General features: G+C 40.5%; 1 protein-coding gene across 1 annotated transcript in view; it reads left to right on the forward strand.

Annotated features, from left to right (window-relative positions):
• The window catches only part of LOC142439784 (complement receptor type 1-like), a 248,207-nt gene that overhangs the window by 218,862 nt on the left and 10,059 nt on the right, over positions 1–19,286 (forward strand). Inside the window, exons 38-39 of the mRNA XM_075542389.1 lie at positions 12,889–12,912; positions 13,882–13,957. Coding sequence (XP_075398504.1) covers positions 12,889–12,912; positions 13,882–13,957 — 100 coding nt within the window. The remainder of the gene's footprint in view (positions 1–12,888; positions 12,913–13,881; positions 13,958–19,286) is intronic.

Here is a 19,286-nt window from a genome sequence, read left to right on the forward strand (position 1 = left end):
AACTTGGAAGACACAGACAAATACTTGGGAGAGGGGCGAGAAATCCGTCCCTAAATTATCCCAGATAGATGTCAAGAATCTCAACAGACCCATAGCAATAGAAGAAATAGTTAAGTGTATCAATGGACTACCAACTAAAATAGACCTCAGGCCAGAGGGCTCCATGGGAGAATTCTACCAAGCATTTGGGGAAGCACAGACACAAATCCTTCACAAACTCTTCTAAAGCATAGAAAAGGTCAACAAACTCCAAAACTCTTTCTATGAAGCTAGTATAACACTGATACAAACCTAAAGCAGACAAGGATCCTACAAGATCTGAAAACGAAAGACCAATATCTATAATCAACATCGATGCAAAAATTCGCCAAAAAATTGGCCAATAGAATACAAAAGTATGTAAAACAAATAATACATCATGACCAATGAGATTAGCTTCATTCCAGTGATACATGGATGGTTCAATATCCTAACATCCATCAACATTATTCATCACATTGGCAAAAAAAAAAGGATAAGAACCACTGATAATATCAATAGATGCAGAAAAAGCATTCAATAACATCCAACACCCATTTCTGTTTAAGACAGTCAAAAAGAGTAGGAATGGAAGGAAAACTACTCCGTATAATATAAGCTGTATGTGAAAAACCAACAGCCAGCATTATACTCAATGGAGAAAAGACAAAAAACATCCCACTGAAAAAGGAGACCAGATAAGGGTTTCCCTTGTTCCCACTTCTATTCAACGTCATACTGGAAGTCCTACCTAAAAACATAAGGTAAAGGAAAGACATGAAAGGTATTCATCTGAGGAAAGATGAGGTTAAATGATCCTTATTTGCAGATGGCATGATTCTAAAAATTGAAAACCCTCAAACCTCCACAATAGGAGCGCTAGAAGTGGCAGAGGACTATGGTAGAGTGGCAGGGTACAAAGTCAATAAACAGAAGTCTATTGGATTGCTATAAACATTGGACAAGGTCATGGAAGGAGAGATCAAGAAGTTAGTAACATTCACATTAGTCAAGCACAAATTGAAATATCTAGGGATATACCTAACCAAAAACAAAAACAAAAAAGGTTTGTACAAGGAAAACTACAGAATACTACTACAAGAGACCAAAAGTGACCTCCACAAATGGAAGAATATCCCATACTCCTGGTTCAGAAGGCTCAATATAGTAAAGATATCATTCCTACCCAAGTAGGAATGATAAGTAAGTTCAATGCTATCCTGACAGAAATACCAGCATCTTTCGGAAAAAACTGACTACCAACTTCATGTGAAGAGGAAATAAGCCTAGAATTAGCAGAGAACTCCTCAAGAAGAAGGACAAAGTCAGAGGGCTTGCTTTGCCTGACTTTAACACCAATTATACAGCCATCACAGTGGTCAAAACAGCATGGTACTGGTATAATGACAGACACTCATACCAAGAGAAAAGAACAGAAAACTCAGAAATGAAACCATCAACATACAGACAACTGATCTTTGATAACGGCCCTAAAAATATCAGATGGAAAGTTGATACCCTCTTCAACAAGTGGTGCTGGAAAAAATGAATATCTACCTGCAACAAAATAAAGCAAGACCCTCACCTCACTCCATGCACAAGAATAAATTCAAGGTGAATCACAGACCTCTTGTAAAACCTCAATCTATTAAAACCATCAATGAGGGAATTGGGACAATTCTCAGAAGCTTGGCTCAGGGAATACAAAGGCTACCAGAAATAGGGAAGGACACATACACAGAGGAAGCACAAACTGACAAGTGGGATATACTAAAGATAAAACACCTGCGTACATCGAAAGACTTCACCAAGTGAGTAATAAGCGTCCACGGACTGGGAAAACATCTTTAGCAATGACACATCAGACAAAGGGCTTATTACTAAAATCTACAACACTCTGTTAGCCTACAACAAGAAAAAAACAAAGATCCCACTGAGGAGGTGGGCTAAAGACCTGAACAGAAGTTTCACAAGGGAGGAAACCAGAATGACCAATATGCATATGAGAAAATGTTCTCGATCATTAGCCATTAGGGAAATGCAAATTAAAGCAACTATGAGATACCACCTAACACCCTCAAAGATAGCCCAATTCAAAAAATCAGAAAGCAACCATTGTTGGAGGGGCTGTGGTGAGATAGGAACGCTCATCCACTGCTGGTCATCTTGTAGCCACTGTGGAAAGTCAAGCCACTATATGACCCAGCAATCCCTTTACTGGACATATATCCAGAAGAAGGAAGAAACTGATCACGACCAGATAGCTGTGCTCCAAAGTTTATCACAGTGAAGTTCACAATCGCAAAGAATTGGAATCAAACAAAATTTCCATCAATTGATGTTTGGATTACCAAACTCTGCTATATACACACAATGGAGTATTATGTATTCCCCCCAAAAAAAAGTAATAAATTCATGAAGCATATCGTTTCATGGGAAGAATTGGAAGAACTTATGCTAAGTGATTAGCCAAGCACAAAAGGACAAGTACAACATTAGTCCACTGAAGTAAGTTCAAACAGTACAATGGGCATAGAGGAAAAGTAACTTAATTCATCATTTCTGGGTAAAGATCCAGGCACTCTGGATCTACATCAGAACGAACCCAGGGATGTATATGGTATCCAACTAAAAATGAGGGAGAAAACCCCAAAATAATAAGAATGAGAAGAAACAGACAGCGTCAGGTTGAAAGGCATCTTTCCCACCCCTCCCATAGCTTTAATGACCACAGAGGGTGGAGGGGTCAAAAAACAACAATGGCAATGGGGGAACACATATATATATCAGGATAAACAATCCAGAAGAGAAACCAACAGGACCGATGGTTTTGGGGGACATGCCAGAGAAGGAGGTTAGGAAACAGGGAACCAACAGACTCAGGGATAGGGGCACAATAAGGGTTTTAAAATCAACTATGAGATGAGTGTAGAATGCCTGGTGGTGTCTGACCAACTGTAATATAGCCGAGAAGAAGTACTGAGAGCCAAATGAAGGGTAAACATGATAGTGGGGCAGGAGGGAAGTAAAAAGAAATGAAGGAAAGAACTAGGAGGTAAAAGCTATGTATAGAGGTAAACATATAGACATTTATATATGTAAATATATTAATATATAAAGATAGGGTTATTGGTCTATGTACATATAGTTATATGTTAAAAGTATTAAGGTAGCAGAGAACTCCAGGCCTCTCCTTAAGTCTTCCCTCAACACAAGAACACTTTGTTCTAATAACCTGGCACTGTGTGATACTCAACTTCCTGAGATGATTGCTGAAGGCAAAATGGGTTCATAAACAAATGTGGTGAAGAAGCTGATGATCCCTGGCTATTAAAAGATATAGCATCTGGGGTCTTAAAAGTTTTAAGTTAAACAAGCAGTCATCTAGCAGGGAAACAACAAAGCCCACATGGAAGAAGCACACCAGCCTGTGTGATCACAAAGTATCAAAGGGATCAGGTATCAGAAGATCAAAAACAAGCAATTATATTAATGTGAAGGTAAGGGGTCAGAGTAGCGACACAAAGCCCATCTGTAGTCAATTGGACATTCCCTCACAGAAGGGTCACATGGAGGGAACGATTCATCAGGGTGCAGTATAGCACGGACAGAACACACAGCATTTCTATGGTTCTTTCATGCTTCCTCCCCACACTATCATAACCCCAGTTCTACCTCACAAACGCTGCTTGACCAGAATATGTGCATTGGTACAGATGCAGGAGAGATAACCCCCTCAGAATCAGTAATGGGAGTAGCCATGCCATGAGGGCATGGGGAGGGTGGCAGGGGAGAAAGGTGGAACTGATAGCAATGATGGATGTATAGCACCCCCACCCCACCCCCGTCAAAGGGGATGAATAACAGAAATGTGGGTGAAGGGATACAGCGGGTGGTATAAATTATATATATATAATTAAATAAAATTTAATAAGGATTCATGAGAGTGGAAGGTCTATGGAGGGGGGAGGAACTGATATCAAGGGGCTCAAATAGAAAGATAATATTTTGAAAATATTGGTAACACATGTACAAGTTTGCTTGATATAATTGATGTATGGATTGTTATAATATCTGCGAGAGCCCCCAATAAAATGATTTTAAAATCAAAAACAATGAACCTCATAACATGGATGAACCTGGAGGGCATTATATCGAGTGAAGTTAGTGACTAGCAAAAGGGCAATTATTGTAAATTATTTGTAAATGGGTATTTACATTTGCTCTAAACAGATACATGAATTTGATAGAGCATACAGGGGGAAATGTTATGAAACTTCTCATAGCCAAACACCTTTGAGGGAATATGTCACTGGACTTGAGAGCTCAGGATCATATATTTTCAGGTGCCACCAAGGTCAATTGGCATAACATCGGCCACAAAGAAAATGCTCTGTATCGTACATTGAGGGGTATCAACTGGTGTCTTAAAAGCTCTGGTGGCTATCTAAGTTGCAATTATTGGTCTCTCCGGAGGCAAGAAGAGTGCTGAACATTGAAAGACACATGGAAACACTTAGCTCATTGAACTAATGAGCCATAAGAACACCAGTCTCCACAAATCTGAGACCAGAAGAAGTAGATTGTACCTGGCTCCCCTTACCAACTGCTCTGCAATTTGTGTTCACTGCCAGTGAGTCAATGCTAACTCATCACAACCCCTGTGGCTTTCCAAGACTGTAACAGTGGAAAAGAGTAGAAAGTGCAGTCTTTCTCACATGCAGCTCTTGGTGATTTCGAACTGTGGACCTTGCGGGTTGCAGACCAATGCATAATTAGTACATCCCCCCCCCCCCCAGGCACCTAGCAATTTGTGTACAAATAGTCAAATGAGACCTCTAACATGTAGCCTTTAAATTATCACATAGAAAGAAATGCTTCCAGCAGGAGTTAGGCGGCAGCTTGCAAGCTGGCCTAGATCCTTTACTGCTGTAGCTACAGAATGTAATGCTGTATTGCTACATATAACAGAACTGGAAAGGATGTCATGAGCTCTGTAGGGGAGTGGCCCTCTGCTGGTGACCAGCGGTTCTTGTAAGACAGAAAATGCTTGCATGAGCTTTACTCTCCAAGGGCAGAGGAGCAAAATTAAAAACCTTTCTTAATTCATAGTACTGTTAGGGTCCCACGCCCCTACACACACACACACACACACACACACACACACACACACACACACACTTTTACGATGCATGGCTATATGGCAAGATTATTCAAGATTCATGTTTAAAGCAAATCCCTTGAATGTACTAACAAATTTTATGTTCTATTTCCAACTCACAAATAATATCTCAGAATGATAAACTTGAAGCTCTAGTAATATCGAATTACATTCTTTTCTTTGGCAAAAATTTTATTGACCAGCTGACTGAATGCCTTTAGAATATTTTGAAGATCTGGTTGTGAGTCACAAAAAAGTCAGATAATTGGGGAACCAACCCTATTTGATAGTAAAACTATCAAAATCAAATGTTACAATGCAGAAATCAATTTGTATCTGCACAAGTATATAAGAAGAGATATTCATAAAATAAAGGTTATTATAAATAACAATATCAGTATTTATCAATAAAATATAATAACTAATGCATCATAAATAAATGGGAAAGGGAAAACCATCCATTAATATAGTCAGCATTGGGAAGATATTTATAACCTTTTAATCTTACAATAAATTTTTAAAGCTAAAACCACAGAAAACCTAGAGTTTTATAAAATTTACCAGAAAACTGGAATGAGGCCAACTTCTTTAACTGAAATAAGACAACGAAAAAAATCATGAACAAGAAGACCAACTATTTCTGTATGAAAGGACTTCAAAAACTTCATGGAAAAATAAAGTTAACATACAGAATAGAGACTCTTAATATGAATTCCAACAAGGGCAAGACCCTTTTATAAGACGTGGCATAGTGTGTCACACGTGGACCTGCCAACCACACAGTCAGCAGTTCTGAGGGAGGAAGGAGAGGCTTTCTGTTTCCATGAAGAGTTATAGCTCTACCCTGCCTACTCAGGGTCACTACGTTGGAATTGATTTGATGGTAGGGAGTTGTTTTTTGCTTTGTTTTGTTTTAGTTTAACACCCATTTAGACCATCCCTAAAAAACTGAAGGTCCTAAGACTTTAACCTTGTCAATGCAGCCTATTTTACATAACTAAATGAAGCATAATGGGTGTCCGTGAAAGATTTTTGTTTAATGTTAGGCAACAAAAAGAAGTCAGAAGGAGCAGCTCAGACGGGAGGGTGGATGCCTAATTATCTCTTAGTAACTCTTGCAAAGTTACCTGTGTTTGATGGGAAGAAATAACAAAACATTGTCGTGGAGGGAAGGACTTTCTGCTAAAGCTTTCTTGGGTCTTTTTCTTTCTTCTTCTTCTTTTTTTCCTGCTAACGTTTTGGCCAGCATCCTTAAAACATCATGAAACTAAGCAGATGCTACCATTCTAGAAAATCAATAAGCAAAATCCCTTGAGCATCCTCCAACACTGTTGCTAGACCTTTGCTCTTGACTGGTCCACTTGGCTGTGACTGAACCACTTCCACCTCTTGGAAGTGCCATTGTTGATCGTGTTTTGTCTTCAAGACTACACTGGCAAGACCATGCTTTGTCTACCACTACTATTCTTCAGTCTTTGGAGAAATACGCTGGGACCTTGATCCCATTGTTTAAATTCCACGGGAAGCTCTGCTCTTGTCTGGTGCTGAGCCCTGGCACTCATGGGGTTGGAAAATTGACCAAATTCTATTTTTTTTTTAGTCAGAACTGTGTAAGCTGATCCAACTGAGATGTCCATGTGTTGGTTGCTGTTTCTGTTGTTAACCATCCGTCTTACTCAATTAGGGCACGAACAACATTAATTTTTTTGTTTTCCCTCACAAATTGATGTGGATGCTCTCCTGCTATGGGTCTCATCTTGAATAGCCCTTATGGAAATGAGTTATCCATTGGCAAACTGTTGATTGCTCTGGGTCATTGTCCTCATAAACTTTTTTTAGGAAAGCATAAATAATTTCACCCAGGCTTCTCCGTCAATTTGATGCTCGCTCTGGCTTCAATGTTGGTCGAATTCGTGTAGCTCTGAATGGGGTTCTTCAGAAACCGAAGCCCTATCCTTCTTAGTGCCTCAAATCACATGCTGTTTGGAAATGTTTTAGAAAGTTAGTATGAGTTTATTTCGGTGCATAAGAAAATTACATCCAGACATACTTTTTAAATAATGTGTATTTTCCATGAACTTTTTGAAAACCCTTTGTACCTTAAGAGGAAAATAAGAAAGCAGTAAATAGACTCAAAATTGCAGAAAGGTTATTATCATATTATATAAGTAAGAGAGTAGTAGCGGTTAGAGTGGTAGTAATAGTTGTAAAAGTTAACATATATTAGGCACTTACTAGATAACAATATTGAAAAACATAGGTGGCTAGGTAAGTGAATTTTAATTCAGTGTTCATAACAACCTCTGAGGCGGGTAGTTCTCTGATTATTCCCTTTTTACAGATGTGGAAACTGAAAGTTTAAACAACCTGCCCAAGACTAAAAAATGGGGTAGCTGGGTCCAATCAGATAATCTGCCTGCCTCTACAGTCTGTGTACTTTAATAAATAGAAATATAGCTAAACAAAAGAGAAAATTGCAGTATTAGTCATGAAGAAATGAAAAACTAGTAGGCCAACATTCCAAATACCAGACACTAAGCATTTCCTCAGATTCATGAAGGAAATACATGCAAAGAATAAGAATGGCTAACCAGCAAGTAATTATAACTCAAACCTTAGTTGTAGACTCCCATGAATTGGGCTGGACTACACATTAGCTTATTTTGCTTTTCTGGGCAAAGACCCAGATGGGCCCTTTTACACTCTTGTTCCTAGTCTCTACCCTGCCTAATTGTGGTCCTTTAAACCTTACCCATTTGTAGTGAGAAGAGGCAAAGAAAGATGAGACGATGGTAAAAAGGGGGAAAATTTTTCCCCAAGGTTTGGGTCAGATTGTCTAAGATACTAGAGAAAAAGCTGGGGAAAGTAAATATAGTGGGGATCAGGGAACAGCAAAGGGTTTTCAGGCATAGATTGAGTGTAAAGAGCAGATAGAAAAAAGAATATTTGGGTGCTAGTATCTTAGATATTGTGGCACTTTGTTAATATCATGGTGTGAAGAATTTCTTGGAATTCTCAGATCCACCATATCCCTCACTTAATATCACAAGACTGACTCATATTCCTCAGAGTAGAGTGTGTGTGTGTGTGTGTGTGTGTGTGTGTGGAGGAGGGTAATCTTGAACTTCACCTTAATGCTGGAATGAGCCATTAGCACCAATGAAACACACAACTTTCCTCTAGCTCTTTGGTGCTTCCTTCACCCCACTATCACGACCTCAATTCTACCTTACAAATAGGATTAGAGGAGAGCATGCACACTGCTACAGGTAAGACCCTGCAACACAGGGAGTCAGGATAGATAAACCCCTCAGGGCCAAGAAGGAGAGTAGAGATACCAGGAGGATTAGGGGAAGGTGGGGGCAGAAAGGGCAAATTGATCACAAGGATCCACTAGAACCCCCTCCCAGGGGGATGAATAATGGAAAAGTGGGTGAGGGGCGATAGAGGACAATGTAAATATGGAAAAAATAATCTATAACTTATCAAGGGTTTGTGAGGGAGGGCAGGCAGGGGAGGGAGGAGGATGAAATGGGGAGCTGATATCAGGGGCTCAAGTGGGAAGAGAATGCTTTGAAAATGATGATGGCGGCTTATGTGAAAATGCGCTAGTCACACTGGAGGAATGTATGCATTGTGGTAAGAGATGTAAGAGCCCCCAATAAAAGTATTTTAAAAGAGAAAGAAGGAAATGAGTGTCAAACAACACCAGACCAGTTGCCCTTGAGTTGAATTGAGGACCTGTGTTACATAGGGTTTTGAATTGTGCGCTTGTCGGAAGTAGATTGCCAACCTTTTCATCTGCAATGCTTCTGGGTGAGTTCAAACCTCCAATCTTCCAGTTAGCAGCCCAATGAAATAATCTCTTACCTACCCAAGGACTCCAACAGCTAATACACAAAACCAAAATTTAGCTGTGCTGCCTCAAGACTCGCATAGGCATGGTGTTGCATGCATGATGAATAAGTTTGATCCCAGAAAAGTTATAAAGATAAAAAGATCTCTCAGAGGGGAAGCGTAAAATAGGATTGCACTACATGATACTCATAAAGATGCCTAAAACTCACTCTATTCATTTCTGATCTCAATGTTCTATTCATTAGAGTAACCCACTTTCCCTCTCTTCCACTGAGTCACCCTCAAAAGCTCCAACCCAAATTGGCCTGTTTCCAGCTACTCCCTTCACTTTCTAGATCTCAGTTCTCAAAAGTCATTTCTAAGACAAATGGAGCTTTGATCTATAAATCCCTATGCCATCTCTAAGGCAAATCAGATCTCTAATTCTGCCCACTACCTTGGTCACCACAGCACGGTGCTAGAAGAATTGCAGGAAAATGCACATGATGTCTTAGAATAAAGGATAAGGAGAAAGCGTGCAGTTAGTTTTGAACTTTGACCGAGTGGTGGGGTTCAGCTGGTTGCCACTGGTCCAGCAGAACTGATGCCTAAATTTGTGTTGAGCTTGGTGAACCGATTGTTAAAAGGGCCCTTGTAATCTCAAGTGGGTAGCTGAGCAGCTGCCTTATGTGGAAATCAACAATTTACATTCCCAACGCCTTTGTGAATGTTCATCTGCAAAACAGAGTCTTCTAAGCACCCAGAGTAATGTTCACTCATCCCTAGCAACTTTGCTTGTAATATTTATTTATCTATTTCATAAAACTTGTACTTTTGATGAAATACTAAATTTTTATTCCCTTGCATTTGTTACTTCAGTACAATATACATATAATGTAAAGAGGGAAAGTGCCAAGCAACTAGAGGGTGACATGCTGTCACTCACTTCAGTCTTATGTCATTCTCCAAATTCCCAAGAGATACTAGGATTGAATCATGCAAATCTTCAAAGTGTTCCAAGAGCTAAAAATATCGTCAGAACATTGCTATATGTTCATCAGAAGCAGAAAGGGGTTTTACAAAGATGAATATATTATGTTCAGGGGAGAGAACATATATGTTCTAATATAGCTAATATATATAATACAATGGCTATTGTCTAATTGACCTACCTTTAGAGAAAGGAATCCTTATCTTACAGTGAAAAGATGATTAAATCACACAGCCCAGAAGTGCCTGGATAAAAGCTAAGAATTTTTCAAGTGAGGATGAAAATCAAGAAGCAATATGGAAATATCTTAAATAACAGTTGTATTGGTTTTTGTCAAGTATTATTTAATTTTTTCATTAATATTTTAAACATTCTTAACATAATCTAGTACTGTGTCCCTCTTTTTTGTTCTCACTTAAGTATTCACTATATGAAATAATGAGCTACCTTTTAGTATATCATTTTCATGTATGTGTGCGCGTATGTTTAAATCATTTTATTGGGGGCTCTTACAGCTCTTATAACATTCCATACATCAATTGTATCGAGCACATTTGTACATATATTGCCATCATCATTTCCAAAACATGTTCTACTTGAGCAATTGGTATAAGCTACTCTGCCCCCACCCCCACACCTTCCCCACACCTTCACACCCTCGTGAATCCTTGATCAATCACATCCTGTTGTTATTATTTTGTACCTTACACTATTCATTGTCTTCCTTCACCCACATCTCTGTTATTCATCCCCTTCATGGGGTATATCAATTTTTATACAAAAAATGTTCATTAGGACAGCTAATCAGTTATTAAATTACTTGAATCTCCCCACTGCCCTGAGACACAAATATATAAAAACTCTGTAGTCTCACTTACCTGAAAAAAATAATGAAAGAAAGGAGCAAGTATGTTTTCCCCATCAAATAACCAACAACAAAAATGTTTGTAGGTGAAATATAAGAAGGATATAAAAACTATAATGAAAAGGATATGAAGATATCTGTCTTCTATCTATCCACTGAAGATAGACCTTTATTAAGTGTCAAAGACATTTCTAAAAAACAATGACGTAATATATGTAGAGAATAAGAAAATTGTTCATGCCCAGTAGTTCTCATAAGAATCCAAACTAATGAAATAATATGAGACATTAATTTTTACAAAACTCATTGATACAAAATGCTTGGGTTTGTGTGTGTGTGTGTGTGTGTGTGTGTGTGCATGTGTTCATCAAGGGTTTCACAACAAAAGTGGAAATGACTTAAATCTACAACAGAAAACATTAAATAGCTCTTTATAGCCAGCACCCAACGATGGTCATCTCCTAGAAAAAATGGCAAATGTCACAAAACAGGAACAAGAGAAAACCCTACCCCAAGAAGCAGAGTATGAGTTGGAACACCCACCTGGCTGCTGACATTGAGAATGGCCCTGCCGCGACCACACAGAGGCGTGAAAGGGGGTGCAGGGCCCCCCGAGGCTGGACGTGGAGAATGACTCCTGGGGCTCTGAGTGTCTACAAAGCATCCAGCAGCAAGCTGGTCTGGTGAAAACTGCATCGTGCTCATTGACAGCCCACCTGCCTGCCAGCGGTACAGTCCATTATGCACTGCCTCTGGGCCGTGAGAAGGGGTCTAAACTGACCCATGAAGAGGAAGACATATTACATAAAAAGCGATCCAAAAAAATCTAGAAGAAATATGATGAAAGGAAAAACAATGCAAAAATCAGAAGTGTTCAGGAGGAGCAGTTCTGGTGGGCCAGCTTCTTTGGGGGATCATTTTGAGACCAGGCCAGCGTGGTAGAGCAGATGGCTCTGTGCTGAGGGAAAGGGGCTGGAGTTCTCGCCGAGGACAATCATGGCTGGAAAGGACAAATAAATCCCCTCATCCTAGCACATATATTAAAGGGGGTTATTCTTACAGAAAGAAAAAAAACATCAAATAAACTATGATGCAGTCACTAAATTGAATACATTGATTTGTCACTATATAATTTGCATATATTTCTATACACCACAGATTTATGTAAAAATTACATGAATAGAAAAAGGTACTGGTGTGTTAGTCCAAATAGACTAGAGGAACAAATCCAGGGACACTCCTATGTGTATAAGAAATAGCTTTATATACAAGGGCAGTTAAATATTGAGAAAACATTGCAACCCAGTCCAGATCAAGTCCATAAGTCCTATAGTAGCCCATATGTCCAATACCAATCTATAAAGTCCTCTTCAGACTCACAAACACATGCAATGACGCCGAATGCAGGACGATCACAGGTCAGTGAGTGCAGTGTTGGATCCAGTGGCGCTGTAAGCATCACAGCGCTTGCAGGGGTCTCCACGTGGCTCCTCCAGTTCCCAGGGCACGGGGGTCTATCAGCACAGTGCCATGTGTCTTGTCAGTAGAGCGTCTCTCAGGGAGTGAGCAGAGGGAGAGTGTGTGTCTCCCGCCTCCAGGGAGGAAAATACAAGAATTCCCAGAATCCTCAGGGGCAGGCCATGCCCACATAGAGGTCTCGTTGGCTATATCCTGATTGACAGGCTAGACTCCACCCTACACTCTAATTCCTTAAACTGACACCAGATCATGTAACTACCACAACTGGGGGGGGGGGGTGAAAGAGGGGAAGAAAATACATGAGGACATTCTTATTATGGGTGCTGTCTTCTTTCCTTTTCTTATTATACACATTTTCCTCTGTGATCATGCTACTTTTGTGATAAAAATATTAATTGAAAAAAAGTCCCACTCATTTCGCAAGATACAAATGAGATTGTGAGCCTGGGTGGCGGGGTGGAAACCTGTGCCCAGTTGAGAGAGCCTGTCTGACCACGTTGCCAAACTAATGCCTTGTGCCTGTTCTCTTCCCTGTAGGCACTCGGGATTTTCTCATAGTCGGTAAGTTTTATTAAGGGTTGGCTGAAGATTGCTAGCATCTGTGAATCCGAAGTATTCCCTTGCACGAAATAAGATGTAAAAGGGTAGATCACCAGACCTGTTTTGCAAATTCAATTACAAAGAAAATGAAGATGTGGAGACGGTGACGTGAGGACACAGGTATCGCGGCTTGCACTTGAAGGCGGGATCCTTCATCGGGGTTCTTTGCACCATTACAAATGAAGACTCATTCTTCACGTGTCCACGGTTCTTTATTTTAATGTCACTTCTGCTCCGTTGGAGGAGCTCCGTTTCCTAGTGGTTAGCCGCCGGGCTGTGAGCTGCAGGCTTAGCACTTCACGGTAGAGAGACCCCCCAGCAGCTCCGTGGTAGAAAGACCGTTCCCGTCTGGAAAACACACAGGGCAGTTCTGCCCTGCCCTGGAGGGTCACGATAAGTTAATATTGACTCAATATCCGTGAGTTTGTTTTGTTCCCCTTCTTGGGTTTATAATCGGAGGATGTGATTTAGGAGCGTACTTGTGATCCTACGCCCAATCAAAAGGCGCAAAGACTGGGTTTCCCTGTCTGTTTTATGATCCGCTTATATAGTAGAAGGAGTTTTTTTTCACCGTGGATCCCCTTGCGGAGGACAGTGTGGGCCTTGTGCCTTGTACAAGAGGCATGTGTGGGGTGTGGAAAGCCAGAGCCCCAACGTCCCTGAGCTGGTGACCCCCAGGGTCCTCCTACTGGGCAAAGGAAGTATGGAACTATTCTATTCACCCCTTAATAATAACCTTAGGAGTAAGACTGGTCCTCTATATTAAGCCTAGAATAGGAGAGCAATCTACTGCTGTGTGTATTTAAAAACAATGTCTCCTGCTTTAAGAAAGCTCATAGTCACCTGTAATGAGACAAGACATTAAGAATGAGTTTAAAGCCCCATGGTTAGCTCTTCCATGCAGTTAACGCCCTGGCTTTTCCTCCATAGGTGTTTTCTTTAGTGTGATCTTCTTTCTTGTATTCATCGTTGTTCTCTGCTGGATAATTCTACAGCGCAAAGAAGGGTAAGTTCAGCCGATTCTTCTGGAAAATGTCCTGTCACAGATACTTCTTAAAAGCTAAATGAAAGAAAAGAAAATCTAAATAATAATAATCACAAAGCCCACTACTACATACATGGATATGAAAAGTATGATCCTTGGCATACATTATGGATAGATATACACTATGTCTGTTTTCTCGTTAATCAACTGTAGGGTCAAAGTCCACCTAACTTTTCGTTTGTTTGAACCACATATTTAAGCTCATTTCCTCATATTTGTCATGCTCAGAAATAAATAACACTTGGTAACTAACTATTTAATAAAAATTATTCCCTTAGAAATTATTGCTTTGGCTATTGTTTACCTAACCTAAATAGCCTCAGGCTGTTCTTCATCTTTTTGTAAAGTGTTTGCTATCTCCTAAAACTTACCTTGATTTTTGCTTTTTTCCCCCTCACATTCTATAAAAGGGTAGTGTCCATGGCACAGCCATTCTTTCTCTGACCAGTGGAAACCAGGGATGTGCCAAGGAAAAAAATCATGGTCTGTGTTAGTCTGAGTAGACTAGAGAAACAAATCCAGGGAGACTCATATGTGTGTCAGAGAGAACTTTATAACAAAGAACAATTGTACATCAAGAAAACACCCTAGCCCAGTCCAGATCAAGTCCAAAAGTCTGATATTATTATATATGTCGACCATAGCCCATCAATTCCTCTTTAGACTCAGGCAGCCATGTAATGATACTGAATGCAGAAAGGTAACAGGCCAATGGGTGGAAAGTCTTATGGATCCAGTGACAGGAAACATCTCAGCACTGGCATGGCTTTCCACATGGTTCCTCTAGCTCCAGGTCTCTGGCTCCATCAGAGTAGCTCCATGTGGCTTATCAACAGGAATGTCTCATGGGCAGATGAAGCAGAGAGTGTGGGTCTGGCCTCCAATGAGCTATTTATCTCCATTGCACCTCCAAATCAGATCATAAAGCTGCAACCTAATCGACAGGCTGACTCCACCCCTTTGCAAGTTGACAGCTTATGTAACTGCCACATGGTCTTTTTTAGCTTTAAAGGTCAGGGTGATACAACACCCATTTTCCAAGTAACCCACTTCTTGAAATAATGAACATATTACAATAAATAAGCACCATTTCTTTTCATATTGGACATGATGTTTGGTGAAAATTAGAAGTGTTAAATAATCAGAATACAGAAAACCCCTTCTCGTGGAAGTAATGGGGCTGATTAATTGTCCAGTCATACTTTGATGAGTAAAAGAAGCTGACAGCTAAGTAGTCATGGCTTTGTAGGAAACTCAGCTCTACTATTGACAGCTCAGGTTTTCCTACCAGGAAGAGAAACACCCAAAGTTCCTCATGGTTGAAAAGTAGGTGTCATGTGAGGGATGTCCAGTGTTGGAGTAGCAAAAACTTTAAGGAGGTCAACAAACCAGAAGAGCAGTCTGTCTCAGACCCAAACCAGAATAGATAGCAGCCCCAGATGACAGGCTCCTTGTGAGGCCCATGGTACAGACAGGTCTGGAAGGGTTGCAGGCTGAGGTCTATTCTGATCCAGCACACCAACCAGCAACCCATCCATTTTTCCTTCCGTGCTAACTCTCTTCTATGGAGTTTAGTACAATCTTCCATTTGGTAAATGTTTATTGGACACTCCTTTGTGCCAGGGTCAATTCCAAGGCGTGTAATGCAGCCATAAGCAAAGGAAACTGGCAAGATTCTCTGCTCTCAGGGAGCTTGTAGTCTATCTAATGGGAAGAGAGCCTGAAAGAGAGAGAAAATAAACTTAATGAAACAAAAGGAGACAAGGGTTATGGGGGGGGGGGGGGAGTAGAGCAGGGCAAGGAGGTTCAAGAATGTGGGGGAGATGCAATCTTCAATGAGAAGATTAGGGCAGGCCTCTAGAGAACTATCTTGCAAATATGTAATAATGAGATCATTTCTCTCTGTGTGTGTGTGCACTTGTGTTCTATTTATTTTTGTCCCATTTTCGTATCATAGTAAAACGTCAGACTACTTATGCTTCATACTAGTCAAAAAACTACTCAATGGAGGGAAGAAAATGCCTTGCTGAAGCCATGGTGTCAATCCATCTCCTGAAAGGCTTCCCTCTTTTTACCTGCCCCTCTACTTTACCACGTGTGATGCCCTTCTCCATGGACTGGTCTCTCCTGATAACTAGTCTCTCCAAAGTATGTGAGATGAAATCTCACTATCTTTGTTTTGTTTGTTTTTTTAAAGTGGTAAGGGTACAACAACAATAATACAAATATAAAGTACAAATAATGAGTGTGTGAGGCCGGTTGACTAGAGAAACAAATCCAGAGAGACTCATATATGTGTAAGAAAGAGCTTTATATCAAGAAGTCATTCTACATCAAACAAACATCCTAGTCCAGTCTAGATGCAGTCCGTAAATCCAATACTAATCCATAATAAGTTCGATACTAGTCCATAAATACCCTCTTCAGACTCAAAAAGCCACATGCAATGATGCAGAATGCAGGAACATCACAGGCTAGTGGGTGCAGAGTCTTCTGGATCCAATGGAGGTGGAAGCATCACAAGATTCTGTTATATGGCTCACCAACAGGAAGGTAAAGGCAGGAGATGGGGAGGTTCCAAGCACCCTCCTTATGAAAAGGTCATGCTCATCATCCTTATAATGAAGCCTCATCAGGCTGTGACCTGATTGACAGGCTAGGCTCCACCCCTACACTTTTATACCTCCAAATTTATATGAAATTATGTAACTACTACCGTGAGTAAGAAAGAAAAAAACACCATGAATATCTAAGAGGCCAGGGATGAAATTTTGTCATGGAAATAGCAAGAAATATCTAGAAGAATTTCAGGTTGGGTCAACCCGCCAAGTATCAAAGTTCGATCCTGTGTAATCATGATTACAATGATCCCCATCTGATAGTAAAGCTGTTTAAGACCCTTGCCTATCGTTAGTGGGGATCTTTCAGTGGCTTAATCTGACTAGATATTCTGCACATGGGTTTTGAAACCCCACTGTCTTCCATAGCCTTCTACAAATTGGGTGTTCACAATTTCGATTTTGATACTTTTCCCTTTGTCATATTTGAATTTTGTTATTGTCATCTTTGGATCACACAAGCTGGTGTGCTTTTTCCATGTAGATTTAGTCGGCTACTTGCTTAGATGGCTGCTTGTTTGAATACAAGCTTTTAAGGCCCTAGACACTATTCCAATTGATAGCCAGGCACCATCTGCTTTCTTCACCACACTTTGCTGTAGTACCCATATCTTCAGTAATCATTTCATGAAAGTGAGTATGGAGCAGGGCTATATTATCAGTTGGCCCTTGAATTAGGGCTAGAGTTCAGTGGGGGCTCTGCATCCATCTGCTTGTGCCTGGGATATGCTTGACTCATGTTTGCTTTGTCATCATTAGGACGAAGCCAAACCCCATAAGACCAACAACCCAACAACATCCACAAACCAACTAGGAGACAGCAAAACACGAACAAACAAAAACAAGGAAACTAAAGGCAGGAAAACAAACCCCCATAGAATTGGAAAAGTAAAACTTTGTTAATCACCCCCCAGAACTATACGGCGATTGAACTTGTAATGTCTTCAATTTTTCTAAAGATGCATCACTCTGGACACGGTCGGTATGAGCAGTCTATGCAAGTACAGTTGAACTGTGAGCCACAGCCCACGAGTAACATGTTGCTCCACCCAGTTCGCACTCCCATTGATTGGGCTCTGTTTACCCTAAGCATGGGGCTTAGTGCCAGAAAACCTCCACCAGTTCTTCCAAGTTCAAATCCCTACCCAACATATGAAAGCCTGTCATGTCTCTGTGAAGTGGGAATGAAGTACAAAATATATGGTGATTCTGGGACCCTTTCCACTGGGCACCAACCAAACCGTGGGTTCACCCCAGGGTCCAATGACTGCCACTTCCACAGGTTTGGGATGGCCACTCTCGGCTTCCTCTCCCATCTGAGTACCCCAATCCTCAGTCCCAGGGTGCAGGCAGGGGCCAGTTCATTCTGCCGCGCCTCTATGGTAAGTCCTTCTGGTGTAGTTATCCTAGTTTCTAAGGAACATTCTGGCTGTCCTTCTTCCAAAATAGATGTTTGTTCTTTTGGAAGTCCATGGCATGTTCAATATGCTTCTCTAGCATCACAATTCACATGCATACATTCTTCTTCAGTCGCTTTTATTCAATGTCCAACTTTCACATGCATATGAGGCCATGGAAAATATAATGGCTTGGGTCAGGCACACCTTAGTTCTTAAAATAACATCCTTGCTCTTCAACACTCTAAAGAGATCTTGTGTAGCAGATTTTCCCATTGCAATGCACCCTTTGATCTCTTGGTTGTGGCTTCCATGAGCAGTGATTATGGATCCAAGCAGGACAAAATCCTTGACAATTGAAACCTTTTCTACCCCAATCATGATGTTATCTATTGGTTCAGTTTGTGTGGATTTTGCTTTCTTTCCATTAATTTGTAATCCATATAGAAGATTGCAGTCCTTGATCTTCATCAGCACGTACTTCAAGTCCTTCTCTTTCAGCAAGCAAGGTGTGTCATCTGCATATCGAAGATTGTTAACAAGAATTCCTCTCATCCTGACACTGTGTTCTTCTTCATATAGTCCAGTATTTCTGACAATTTGTTTAGCATACAGATTGAATAAGTATGGTGAGAGGGTGCAAAACCCTGATATACACCTTTCTTGATTTTAATCCACATAGTATTAACCTTGTTTTGTTAAAGCAACTGCCTCTTGATACATGTACAGGTCCCATACGAGCACAATAAACTGTTCTAGAATTCCCCTTCTTCTCAAGGCTATCCCTAGTTTGTTATGATCCAAACAGTAGAATACCTTTGTACAGTCAAAGAAACAGAAGCAAACATCTTTCTCATCTTCTCTGCTTTCAGCCTATATCCATCTGATATCAGCAATGATATATCCCTTGTTCCACATCTTCATCTGAACCCAGTCTGATTTCTGATGGCTTCCTATTGATGTACCGCTGCAACTATTGTTAAATGATCCCCAGCAAAATTTCCCTTGCATGTGATATCAGTGATGTTGTTCTGTAATTTGAACATTCTATTGGATCACCTGTCTCGGAAAGGGTACAGACTTTCTGTCAGTTAGCCAATTGCTGTCTTCCAAATTTCTTTGCATAGACTACTGAGTGCTTCCAGTGTTGAAACACCAGCAATTGGGATTTTGTGAATTCCTGGAGCCTTGGTTTAGGCTCATCCCTTCTGTGCCACTTGAACTTCTTCAATACCGTCAGTTCTTCATCATATGCTAGCTCTTGAAGTGGTTGAA

This window comes from Tenrec ecaudatus, chromosome 1 (genome assembly GCF_050624435.1).
Source record: "Tenrec ecaudatus isolate mTenEca1 chromosome 1, mTenEca1.hap1, whole genome shotgun sequence".
In the NCBI taxonomy this organism is placed as follows: Eukaryota; Metazoa; Chordata; class Mammalia; order Afrosoricida; family Tenrecidae; genus Tenrec; species Tenrec ecaudatus.